We start from the raw sequence: 13778 nt of genomic DNA on the forward strand, positions 1-13778 counted from the left end.
AATCTAACTTAACATATCTTTTTAAATTCTTCTCTGGAGAAGACACATTCTGTCACACAGCTTATATTAATGTGATTAGAATATTTTCTGAAGACAACTAAATTGTACAGCTACTGCTAGGATACAGCTTGTGGTTTTGCTTAGAGATGTCCTGGCAATCTGGAAAATTGATTGAAACATTCCCTTGAGTTTGGTGTTTGACCAAGACTCAGTGAAACTCAGCTGTAATTCACAGGAATTCCATTATTTTGGGTTACTAGCATAAAATTTTCTTTGACATTTCTGATTTTGTTGTTGCAGTACACATGCATGCATAAAAAAGTTCAAAATTAATTTGGAGTGCAGTAAATGCAATGAATATAGCCTGAATTTCTGCCTCATTCTGTATATATCACATTTTTCTCTTAATAGCTCTCTTTTCATATCAGATCAACACTGTCTCCTATGTAAAACTGTGATAAAAACATTAAACCATTTAAGAGTTTATCAATCCCAAAGCTAAATTTGCATGCATTAGCTCAAAATATATGTAGCCTAACACTGATTCCAAATTTTAGTGTGTGATTTTTGCCAATTTATTGTCACACAGTCTAGGAGAATAAATAGGATACTCTTTATTATAATATAATATATATTATACTATAATATAATTATATTATATTATATATTATATAATATATATTATATTATAATATAATTATGAAATTAAGAATTTTTGAAATACAGAATAGAATTATTGGATTATCTAGTTTTATCCTATGCATAAAACACAATCCCACCCTGTAATATCTGTATCAGTGCTACTAAGGGTGTGTTTATATGGATCTGCAAGCTACAGAAAGTGAGAAGGGATGGAGCTATGAGAAGGAGGTATCTACTTGAGAAAGCTGAATAGTTCTTCAGTCTCTTTAAAGGGAAGCACATTCCAGAGGTCTCTAAAATCCAAGGGATTTCTGTGTTGCTGCTGTTTGTATGTCCAGCTGACAGCAAGGCTAAGCACGTATTCCAAAGATACCAATATATATGTGCACATATACAGCTGATCACACAGACTAAGGTGGACAGAGACGAGTGTCTTTATTGGCACACACAGAAACACTAACAGCACTCAAACAGACATGTCCACCACAGGAAGCCAAATCCTCTTTCTCCAACTGGACTGATCAAAACAGGAGTTTGCCAGGAGTGACAGAGACTCACACACATTGTGCTCTCACAACATTCCAGGTTCTGGCCCAGGACATGTTTATCAGGCAGTCCATAATAATGTGCACTAGTGGTCACACCCTGGACCCAGGACACACACAGAATAGTCAGGAACAGAGTTTAAAAAGAATAGAGGATAGGCTGTGGTGGTTAGGTGTGGGGACTAGTAAGAGAGGTTAACTCTTTCCATTTTCCCACACTTTTTTCTTCCTTATCCACCATGATCCCTCCCCTTACCTGCCTTTGGCCCTAATCATCCCACAAAAACTTTTGCAGTCTCCAAATACCATTTTAAAATCTCATATTAAATTTTACATAATCTCACTAATTCCCTCAAATACTCCACAACAAATTTCTAATTTTCCTGAGATAATCTTTCCCCCATTCCAATCAGTTACTAAGTTCTGGATAAAATGCTACCATATTACTGGGATATATTCAATGACCTATCGGTCAGAAACTTGAGAGTTCTGGTCTTTGTTAGTGTCTCCACTAAATTTTGCTCATTAAAACTTGTGTATATGTGTATAAAATTTATTACTTCCCACATTTCTTGTCTTTGCTTTCTATACTAAAAGGTCCTTGACTAGGTATCCTTATAAACCAAGTGTCTTTGCATTCCAGATACACTTACAAGCTGTATTTACTAGGTGTGACTGCGTTGTGTTAACATAAATGTCTAATGCCATTTGAGACTACCTCGGGCATCCAATGTGTTGAAAAAAAAAAATAAAAAATCCCGAAACCACGAAACCATACAGGAGAATTGTACAAAGAGCTTCTAAAGCTGCATGTGAAGTCTAGGAAACATAACCTCCAACACCTAAAGGGTCATGAGGTTCCTATGTTTAGACAGCTGAGTCAAGCACTGTTTAGCTTCAGTCCTGGATTTTGTTAATCTGTGAAGTTCAGGGGGTGGGGTGAGGGGGTGGGGTGGGGAGAGAAGTAGGAAGGGGAAGTATTTGTTTGCTTTTTGATTTAATTATGTCTACTACTAAAAATCTGTTGTCCATGAGAGAACCTGAAGATCGTTAATCTTCATATACTAAATTAATCTTCAGTTGCATTAATGGATCTTCCTAAACATTACATCATCAGATATATTTTACAGAGCTGGAATCATTGGTTTAGAAATTCTGTGATCAAACTGAAAATGCTGTTACACTAGAGGTCTCAGTTATCAATTAAGCTAGCTAATGTCTTCTCCTGTTTCTTTTCCTTGGCTTTTCTGTGCATTTTACCCAAAGATCATCGTATAACAGAAATGCAGAAAAAGTAATTTAATTGTCTGTCTTGACCTTTAAGTCATTTTATTACTATTGTGTTCCAGGATATATATTCCTTTCTAGATGTGTGATTTATATATGATGGTTTGCAAATAAAACATACTGTTGACATATACCATATCTTATTAGGAGACCTCCTTTTTTGGGGGAGGAGGTGCTGCTGTTACTGTATGTACTATTAGAATATAATGTCATATTTTTTATAACCTTTCCTTTCACTGCTGCTATACAAGGATGCTGGTGACTGTAAGAAATAAGGTTTACCTTTCCCATTTTGCCATAAACAGATTGTAATTTTGAACATATGTAGTATATCATTGGATTCTACATAAAAATGTAAGGATATATCTTTGAATTCTATAAATCAAGCATCTGTAATTTGTACCTAAAGGAAAAACTGAAAAGTTGTGATGAAACAAAAATATCTCCTATTAAGATATTTTAATATTAACATCAGGAAATATACTCATTTTTATAAAAATCAGATTAACTTCATTTTCTGAACCATGATTCATAATGCAATGTAGGAATTTAATCCTTGGTTTAATTACATTGATGTTAACAGTTTGATACGTAATTCTATTTTTTCTAATAGGAGTGCAGTTCACCTTCTACACCTTTCATTTGGAGGATCATCATGACTACTTACTAATAACAGAGAATGGCAGTTTCACACAGCCATTAGCACGTCTGACTGGCTCAGAGCTTCCTTCACCAATCAATGCTGGTCTCTATGGAAATTTCAGGGCTCAGTTGCGCTTTATTTCAGATTTTTCAATATCATATGAAGGATTTAATATTTCTTTCTCTGGTAAGGAAATATCTGGCTCCTGAAACTTATGCTGTGCCATTGTTTTCATTTGTTTTATGCACCTGGGACATTTATGGCTCTTACAAGAGTGATAAAGCTTGTTGTTTTATGCCTCTTAAAAACACTGAGAATGTATTTATTAGTCTCACTTCTTAATGCAGCATAATTGCCACGTTAACATTTACGCATTCATTTTGTTTTTAAATGTGAAATCTGAATTGATATGTGGAAATATACAGAAATTACTAGACTGCAAGATTACAAATACAACTCATAGAAAACGTGTTGCTCTCACTTGTACAAGCTGAATTGCTCTCTTGTTCTCAGAGTATAATCTTGAACCTTGTGAAGATCCCGGGATCCCACAATTTGGTAACAGAATAGGATTTAATTTTGGAGTAGGAGATATTCTGACATTCTCCTGTTCATCTGGATATCGTTTAGAAGGAGCTTCAGAGATTATTTGTCTTGGTGGTGGCCGACGAGTATGGAGTGCACCTCTGCCAAGGTGTGTGGGTACGTGGTCAGCTGCTTTCATTTGCTTGTATGTGTAGTCATTGTCCATGAATTTGCAGATTTACAGCATGGAAAAGCATGGTAATATACCTCTTTTTAATGTAATCTAATATTCTCCAAATCTCCTTAGTCAAATTTATTTAATCTTTCCTTAATATATTTAGCATTAGAACTATCAATGGACTTCATATTCTGTACTTGAAAGCATTTTAAATTGAGGGCACAATGCTTACTCTTCTCATTTTGATTCATAGATTAGGGAAACTGAGTATAAATTTAAATCAGCATTAACCAGTTCAGACACCTAATAACTGACTCTGTCAGTGCAAACTTCCAAGTGATACCTGTATTACAAAATTGTGTGAATATAGAGCACTTAGAGTTATTTCATAAAACTAGGTCTATGTATAGGAGTGCAGTCAACAAGGGCTTCCTATGTAATTTAGAGTAGAGAACCATCTCCTCAGAATACCCTCAGAACAGTTCTGGTTTTGAAATGGTAGCTAAGATAACTGAGAGGAAATACTTTCTGATTCTGTTGGTTGCAGTCTCTTTTAGAAGTAGCTTACATATGTAGCTTTGACTAATGGCTAATGTTGGCTGAGCTGAATTCTTCATAAATGTCTTGATTTTAATTTCTGTTGAGAACTGTTAAAATAACAACAAAAATCCCTAAGATTATCCTACTAATTACTTAAGTGTCTGTATTTTTGTCATTAAGAGTATATGCTACATGGAAAGGTTTATATATTGAAATATCTGTGTGCACTTGAAATATTTTTCGTACTAAATTGTATGATCGTAAAACATAAGTTTCTTTCAGAATCTGATTATATAATAACTACTGATTCGTTATGTGCTTGCTCTTATCCAGTGTTAGTTTCTGTATCATAATTTTCACATCCAAATTATTCCTATGCTTACCTTGGTATAAAAAAAATTCTGAATTTGGCATATGCATAAGCAACATTTATGTATGTATCTACAGTAGAGATGGCTTAGAAGCTGAGTCAGTGTAATGCATGAATGAAAGTTATTTTTGTGCTGAGGTTGATGCATTTTTAAACATAATAATAACAACAACAATAATAATAAAAATAGTGAATGCATGCACAGATGTGAAGACGGGTTAAATCTCAGTAACAAATTTCTGGAAGTGTTAGTACACCGAAAACGAATTGGTAAATTATCAGTAAAGAAGTACTTGCACAAAAGCATAAATGACAAAAAAAAGTTATTTAGTTTTCATGACATAAAAAATAATGTGTACGTTTGTGTGTCTGTGGGGGGAAGAAACAAAGAGAAAAGCAGGAACAAATGGAGTAATTTTTCAGTCAAAGTATTTTCTCCTTATCTTTGAAAATGAAAGTGTCCACTAGAATGACTTAATCAGCTATTTTCCCCCCATAAATGTTAAGCTTTTGTCAATTTTGTGCTTAATTTACATGCCATAATAATTCAAACAACTGGAGAGTAGAAATTCCTGTTGACCACATTTATCGGATTCAGAAATTTACATATTGTTACTATTGTTTTGCATTTTCTGCTGAGGTGATTAATGAGATTTAATGCTTTAATGTCATACACACTTTCACACACACAGAACCTCAACTGGGAACGAGTGTTCATAGTATTTGTGTTCAGCTTGTCAAGAATACAATACAAGAAAGACACAGATAAACTGTAACAAGTTAGGTGGTGGGCTACCAAGGTAGTTGAAGGCTGGAGCACAGTAGCAAAAGGTGAGAAAAACATGTCTTTTCAGCCTTAAGAAGGGTGGCCTCTTACAACAAAGTTACAGCATTGGTGGATAAGGGAAGAGCAACTGATGTTACCTACCTGGACTTGTGCAAGGCATGTGACACTGTACCACATGACATCCTTGTATCTAAATTGGAGAGACATGGATTTGGAAGGTGGACCACTTGGTGGAGAAGGAATTGGCTGGAGGGTCACACTCAAAGAGCTATGGTCAGTGGCCTGATGTCAGAGTGGAGACAGTAACGAGTGGTGTTCCTCACAGGTCATTATTGGGACTGGTGCTGTTTAACATCTTTGTTGGTAACATGGACAGTGGGACTGAGTGCACCCTCAGCAAGTTTTCTGATGACACCAAATGTGTGGTGCAGTCGACACGCTGGAGGGAAGGGATGTGCCATCCAGAGGGACCTGGACAGGCTGGAGAGGTGGGGCTGTGCAAACCCCATGGATTTCAACCAGGCCAAGTGCAAGGTCCTGCACATGGGTCGAGGCAACCCCAAACATAGCTACAGGCTGAGTGATGAGTGTGTTGAGAGCAGCCCTGCAGAGAAGGACTTGGGGGTATTGGTGGATGAAAAGCTGACTGTGAGTGAACAATGTGCAGTCACAGCCCAGAAAACCAACTGTATCCTGGGCTGCATCAAGGGAGGTGATTCTGCTCCTCTGCTCTGCTCTCATGAAACCCCACTGCGGATACTGCGTTACTCTCTGGGGCCTCCAACATAAGAAGGATGTGGATCTGTTCAAGCGGGTAGACAGGAGGGACACAAATATAATCAGGGGACTGAAGCACCTCTCTTGTGAGGACAGGCTGGGAGAGTTAGGGCTGTTGAGCCTGGAGAAGAGAAGGCTCTGGGGAGACCTTATAGCAGCCTTCCAGTACTTAAAAGTGGTCTACAGAAAAGATGGAGAGGGACTCTTTATCAGGGAGTGTAGTGATAGGATGAGGGGAGACAGTATTAAACTCAAAGGTAGATTTAGATTAGATGTGAGGAAGAAATTAATTCCTGTGAGTGTGGTGAGGCACTGGAACAGGTTGCCCAGAGAAGTTGTGGATACACCATCTCTGGAAGTGTTCAAGAACAGGTTGGACGGGGTCTTGAGCAACTGGTTCTAGTGGAAGGTGTCTCTGACCATGGCATGGAAGTAGGAACTATGTGGTCTTTAAGGTTCCTTCCAACCCAAATCATTCTATGATTCTGTTTCTATAACCTAACAATAGTTCTCAGTAGCTGTGAGGAGATCATTAAGAGGATGGAGCAAGGTTCTTCACGGTAGTTTATGACAGAAAAATGAAAGGAAAAAGCATAAATTGAAATAAGAGAGTTTCAGACTGGAAAGAAGTGAAACATTTTCACAAAAAAAATGTTGAATAGTGGAACATATTGTTAAACGAAGTTGTGTAGTCTCCATCCTTGTTGTTTTTTGACATCCAGATGGTTAAAGCCCTGAGCCCAAGGTTGCATCAGGGTTGAGCTTGCTTTGAGTAAGGGTCTGGATTACAGACCTCTTAAGGTCCCTTCGGACTTGAATTTGCCTGTGTTCTTGATCCTATATCCTCTTGATAGACATATATAGATCTCTCTATCAAGAGTCCTGTATAGTTAAGTCCTGTGGTCATGATATTTCTTCTGTAGTCTTAGTAAATGTTCATAGTGAATACCTGCCCATTGTTACATATCTTAGCTCTCTACTTTCATTAGTGTCTTGGTCCTTTGAGTTCATTCTGTGGTCTTTTCATATGTGAACCATTTTGTTTTCTTCAAAACAAAGCCTTGAAGTTATAATGATAGTTCACTACAGAATATCCTTCCAGTAGGTAATATGGGTAAGGCTGCACTAGGTCCTGTTTGCCAGTGGAGACCTGACAGCATTTTTGTTGACACGCACAATCAAAGTCTGTTTTTTACCTTCAGTCACTGCCACACCGTCATGCCCAACTTCATGTCATATTACACATTTATGTGACAAAAAAAGTCGCTAGTATTCTGGATGGAGCACTGCTCTTAAATAATTACGGTTTTGGACCACAGGGGCACCACATAGAACCTAAAGGACACCTAAACCCCTGTAATATTTGTATAGACATTCTCGGACTTCTGTAGACAGACTTAGCTCTGAGCGATATAGATGGACACGATACTTAACACTTTAGCCTGCAAACCAGTGATGTCTTCCAGGGGTTAGCATGATGATCAGTAACAAGACTAAGTACCGAGGTTGGGACCAATAAGAATGAATTTTTCTGGTGGTGTTCATATGTCATTCACTGGCTGCAAATCAACTTTGCAGTATGTTGGACTACGATAATCCTGAACCTAAGGAAATACAAAATTTGAAAAATCAAATGAATCATAAATGCCTTGTGAAAATTCCTTAAACAGGAAGAGAGTGAATTTAATAGATTAACAGTATTTTTCCCAGTGCTTAAAATTCAGTGTGATTTCAGTTGTCAGACCCCTTAGGTTGCTTGAAATTTGCCATGCAATTAAATAAAATAATCCCCATTTTGGTAATACTTTTATAGGTTTATGTATTCATTCTCTATTTTGGTTATACATATTTTCTTGAGAATTTGAGAAGATTCATAGCTCATAGCTTTCTTTTAGTATTAACAGATTTTACCAGAAGTTTAATGCAAAGGTGACTTAAGTGTGTTGTAACCTTTAATTTACAGACAGAAAATAAACAATAATATGGCAGCTATGACAGTATACCTAGTCTATGAACTAGTCATTTCAGATTTTCAATGAGTCATCACAGGATGATCTTCTACTATCTTTGCTGTATTTTTGGTGCCACATACTAAATCAAAAGAAGACCAGCAACAGAAGGCACATCTGCCAAATGTGAGATAGGGCTGCTTGACATGGTGCAGAGATTCTGGGAAATACATAGCTACATTAGATTTCCAGTAGACTGAGAATATTTAAAAGTTAGTAATTATACTCTCTGGAGTATCTTCAAGTACAGACAAAGCCAAACAGACAATACTGTCTATATTTTATACCCATTTCATCATGATGATATGCATATAATAATGGCCAACTAAATGTCCAGGCTAATAATCATATTGTCAACATTTGAAAACTCTCAGTTTGTATTATTACTCTCTGACCTATTCCCAGTATGGTATTATTTCCTTTGCAAACTGAGGAAATAACAGGTTGTGCTGTTCTGTATATTCATCTGTATATCAGGAAAACATCACATGTACATAGCTGGAACACTTTTTAACTCACCAAAACTCTAGGTAAATTATCATTCTTCTCACATCCCTCTTTTACCCTGGGCAGACATAGCAAAGGGTTAGCCTATCACCTAAAATGGTCATCTTTATGGGTCAGAATTTCATGTCAGCATTCACCCAGTGGTCTAGGTCCTGTAAAGAGAGATTAAATTTTAGTTTTTTTCATTAAAAGTACAGAGAACTAATGGATAAAGAATAATTTACTTTTTTCAGTAAAACTTAAGAAAGTTTCACATGAGATTCTATGAATTTGATTAAAAAAAAAAAAAAACCTAAGGAAAAAAAACTTTGTAGCAAAGTGAAGAACATATATACAAAAAATCGATCATATTATCATATGTTTCAGATTTTGTATCTTGCTTTAATATGTTCATTACTGATTTGAAAGAGAACTCTGTGATAGCAGTTGATTAGAATAGTTAGAACCAGAAGAAAATGTCAAAGAACCTGAGAGACTTAATATGCTGGATGAATTAACAGATAAACTGTATGATAAAATAAATGTTAAGGTTGATAAATACCATGAGGGAAACAAAAATTAAAAATAAAAAAGACAGCTCATTGCAGTTATACTTAAGAATTCTAAATAACATTAACTTAAGAAATTTATTTCAGAATCACTGAAAACAAAATAAAAATAATATGGAAGTTCGTATGGAAAACTGCTTGCAGTATCTTGTAGTTTCACCTAAAATATTTCCAAATCTATCTTCATAAAAATACTGTAGAGCTGGTAGGAGGTCAGAGAAGGGTTAAGAAGAAAGGTAATGAGCTTGTACACATTTTAATATAGAAAGAGAGATGATGGAAGTGTTTTCCTATACAAATTGCAGAAGTAAATTAGCTCAAAAGATTAAATTTTCTTTTCCATTAATGCAAGAAAATAACACTTTAAAATAGTAAAGCTGTTATAAATAAGTAATTTTCCCTTCAACATTAATTGAATTGTGGAAATAGGTCTGGTCAATGATATAACGAATTTAAAAAAGCAATTGTAGATGTAGGTGGATAACAGGATTATTCAGAATTCTTGCCAGAACATTTATCAAGAATCCCTTTCTGGATACAAAGAAGGCCAAGTGCTACTCCTGAAACAGCATAGCCAATTATAATAAATGCTAAATCAAATAATTTGCCAGTGAATCAGAAGCTGTCTTTCTTCTTACTCAGAAGTTGGATAAAGAAATTATATATATTAATTAATATTATTCAATTTATGAAGATACTATTTTCAAAACTTAATTCAAAATGAAGACAATAAATTATATTTTGAAATTAAGAATTCATAAATAAAAAGTAATGTTCAAATAGCAAGTAAATATTTGTTACTGAAACTGCTGAACTGCTCAAATTATGGCATTATCTGAATTCTGTAGGGCTTAATGCTGTGCTGGAAGGATTTTTATAACAAGTCTTTTCTACCAATGCAGAAGTATTTTTCATATTTCTGTTTATTTAGCTTGTTCTGGTAAATGACTACTATCTTCAAAGTTGATAAACTGTTACAGAATTAGTACTATTATTGTAAATCCTGATGAATGTGATAATTACAAATAACCACATTCACTTGTTACGTGATTGGTAGAGGTTCACACAAATATATGTGCATGTCTTGTTTATACATCTGTACAGCATTCCTAATATCCTAAAGTTACCTTCATAGCAAATGTCTGTATTCTCAATATAGATGAGTCCTCTGTAGGAGTCAACCATTTTGGGGGTAGATGTCTATAGTCACTTGTGAATTGCATCACTTGTGTTTCCAGCATATGTATGGAGTTTTAGGTAACTAACAATGTTAACATACTGTCATTGGTTTGTTTTCATTTGGTTTGGCTTTTGCTGGCTAATATTTTGGTATCTAAATTAATATCCCTCTTTAATGAGCATAGAGACTTGTACTGAACAATACTGTAAAATATCATGAGAATAATTGAGAAATTAATCATTTCATAATTCAATTTGGAAAACTTTTGTATTTATTTAAATATACAATCTCATTATGAGCAAGCAGTAATATCAAATACTTTATCTTGTGAAGGTTAATGTTTCTTTAAGCAAATAACTAAAAATAGGGAGGGGAAAAATTTTCTTCTTGGGGGAAGACGAAACTGTTGAAATCAAGTCTATTTAATGTGATAAGTCTTTCAACTTCTCTCTTTAGCTGCTTCCACATGTTGAAGACTGATGCCTTGTTTTGTATCAAAACATATATATTGTCAGTCTTTTCAGATTTGTGGTCATTCTTGACTCTTGCCTCTGGAATTTCTCTACTTTTCCACTTACCTATTCTTTGAAATGAACTTCCTAAAGTTCAATACATTGCTCAAATTTGAGGCCTTACCACTATCAGACAGAAGAGACACAGGCAGTACTCACATTTATATATCTTAATCTTATGATATTATGAAGAAGTCATCCCTACGGGTGAGCTATCTGAAGTTTTTGATCTACTGTTAGTACTTAAGTCTTTCTGTGCCGTTTATTACTAATCACAAAACTTTTCATTTATTTTACTGAGTTTTCCTCCTTATTCAGGCAAATTCTCCAATTTTTCAAGAACATTTGGAAAGGCGTATTATAGAAGATAAAGAATTGAAATAAAAAATAGTAGCAGGAAATTTTTCACTGGAGTTTTTTTGAGACTGCTTTATTTAATGCTGCATATTTTTATTAATATGAATGGCCTATGAAACGACTGTAAAATAGTCTTATTGTTAGAGGATCCTAATCTACATGATGGGTTGCCCCCAGCTGGTGTATGAGTACCCAACCCAGCCTCTTGCTCACTCCCTACAGTGGGATGAGGAAGAGAATAGGAATGTCAAAAGCAAAGACAAAAACAACCAACACAAACCTGTGGGTTAAAGTAAAGTCAGTTTAATAAGTGATGGGAAAAAAAGAAAAACAAAAAAAAAGTGATGCAGAGGCAGTCACTCACCACCAGCAGACTGATACCCAGTTGATCCCCAAGCAAGGACTACTTTGAAAAAACTCCGCCAATTTTATTGCTGAGAGTGACACTCTCTGGCATGAAATACCTCTTTGTCAATTCAGGTCAGTTGTCACAGCTGTGTTCCCTACCAGCCTCTTACCTATTTACTGTGGGGCAACATAAAAACAGAGAAGGCTTTGATGCTGGGCAAGTGCTGTTCAGGAGTAGCCAGAACATTGGTGGTGTGTTATCAATACTGTTTTGGTCACAAATCTAAAGCACACACTATATGGGCTACTATGAATTAACTCCATCCCAGCGAAATCCAGTACAGTCTGTTAAATGGATATATCTAATGAACAACAACAACAAAAAGCCCAGAATCTTTAAACTGCTTGCTTTCAGCTTCAACATGGACAGTGAAATTTTTTTGTTGTTTTGATTTTGAGTAATAGAGTCTTTGAAAAATACTTTAAGCATGAATACTTGTTCACTTTTAGGTTTTTTTTAGAAGCAAAATCTAAGCTCTGGATAGTCCTAAGTAATAAACATTTTCAACAATATATTAGGGGTATGTGTCCAGCTTGTGATACAGAGCACAAGTATCATCTTAAGTTTGTGAATATGCAGTTCAGTTGTTTTCATAGGGTTAAGTGTGTTATAGGCAAGAACAAACAAGAGCAATTATTGTTGCTTTAAAGAGAAAATAATGAGATAGATAAAATTAAACTTTTCTGGTAATCAATAATGGAATTAAGATAATTAAAGATCTGTGATAGTACTGTCATTCCTCAGTTTCATGCTTTCTCTTCATGCATTATTCAAATAATAACCAAATACTGTGTTCATATTCAGCACACACACTGCTTTCTCAAAGTCAGGTCTTACTTGTGAAATGTAGAAAGTCATCCCTTTTATGCTGGGATTTCTCATGTCTTTTTTTCTCTCCCCTGCCCTCTTCCATTTTCTTTTTTCTTTCCCTTTCTTTTTTCTTTCTTCCCTTACAAGGCTGTCCAATAGCCTAGCCAAATTGCATTACCTTTCATTATAACTGTCATGTCAGAATTTATAGTTGTTTCTATGTAAAGAAAATAATCTAGTCTCTTCATAGCTTTCCGCCTGTGTAGGGCCTTTTCCTTTGGCTTTTTCAAGGCCATACAATTTCTTTCCAGTCTGCTAAACCTTAGCTGGAAGACAGTGTTTTCTTGTGCTCATATGCTGCTTCCACTTATATTTCTCCTTGTAACATTTTCTGTCCATTTTTCTCAGTATATCCTAAAGAGAGTCTCTGATACTGTCATACAGATTTGCAAGGAACTATACCCCTTACAATTATGAAAAGCAAAAAAACAAACATGAAAAATCAACAGGGAAATCCATTCATTTATGTCATGTTTATTGCATACTCTCCAATTAATATTGTTTATGGATCTTTGCTGGTAAAGATTTTTGCTGAAGTGAAAAAGCTTTTTCTGTTTACCAGTGTAGCTTCTTTGCCAAGCTTGAGTTAAGGAGCTTTTCAGGGAATACCTGAGTGAAAAATAGAAATGTCTGAAAGGTTATATTGTATGAGAGAAAAAATAAATTTAGGGTTGAACTGAAGCACAATTATCTAACCAATGGAGTGAAAGTTCTACCACAGATACGTCTGCAGTAATTGCAGTCTCTTAATTAGCAGCATACCCATTAGCTACCCTCTACACATCTTATTCCATATTGCCATTAGAGTCTTTTTGCATAGCTTTATCCATTTTTGTGAATACACGAAATTGAAGGCAAAGATTGTTTTTAATATTTTGGGTTTGAAAAAGTTTCCTTTTCCTAGTTAATAAAAATTTTTAATTTATGGAATATTTTGGTAGCATGAATTCTCAGTTTAAGGACTGTGATATTCACTTGTAAATATGTTATTGATTCCTCTCAGAACAAATTAATCCTAATCTTCCTTTTGTTTGTGAGAGACAAATTTATTACTTTAAATATTTCTCCTGTCATTTCTGAATATGTTGTATT

At 35.2% G+C, this 13778-nt stretch overlaps 1 protein-coding gene across 3 annotated transcripts in view; it reads left to right on the forward strand.

Moving 5' to 3' along the window:
- CSMD3 (CUB and Sushi multiple domains 3) overlaps nucleotides 1-13778 on the forward strand; it is a 732271-nt gene that overhangs the window by 457206 nt on the left and 261287 nt on the right. For all 3 annotated transcript variants that reach the window (XM_074897604.1, XM_074897605.1, XM_074897607.1), the window contains 2 exons: nucleotides 3088-3303; nucleotides 3631-3819. In XM_074897604.1, the coding sequence (XP_074753705.1) occupies nucleotides 3088-3303; nucleotides 3631-3819 (405 nt within the window). The remainder of the gene's footprint in view (nucleotides 1-3087; nucleotides 3304-3630; nucleotides 3820-13778) is intronic.

Source organism: Athene noctua, chromosome 2 (genome assembly GCF_965140245.1).
Source record: "Athene noctua chromosome 2, bAthNoc1.hap1.1, whole genome shotgun sequence".
Classification (NCBI taxonomy): domain Eukaryota; kingdom Metazoa; phylum Chordata; class Aves; order Strigiformes; family Strigidae; genus Athene; species Athene noctua.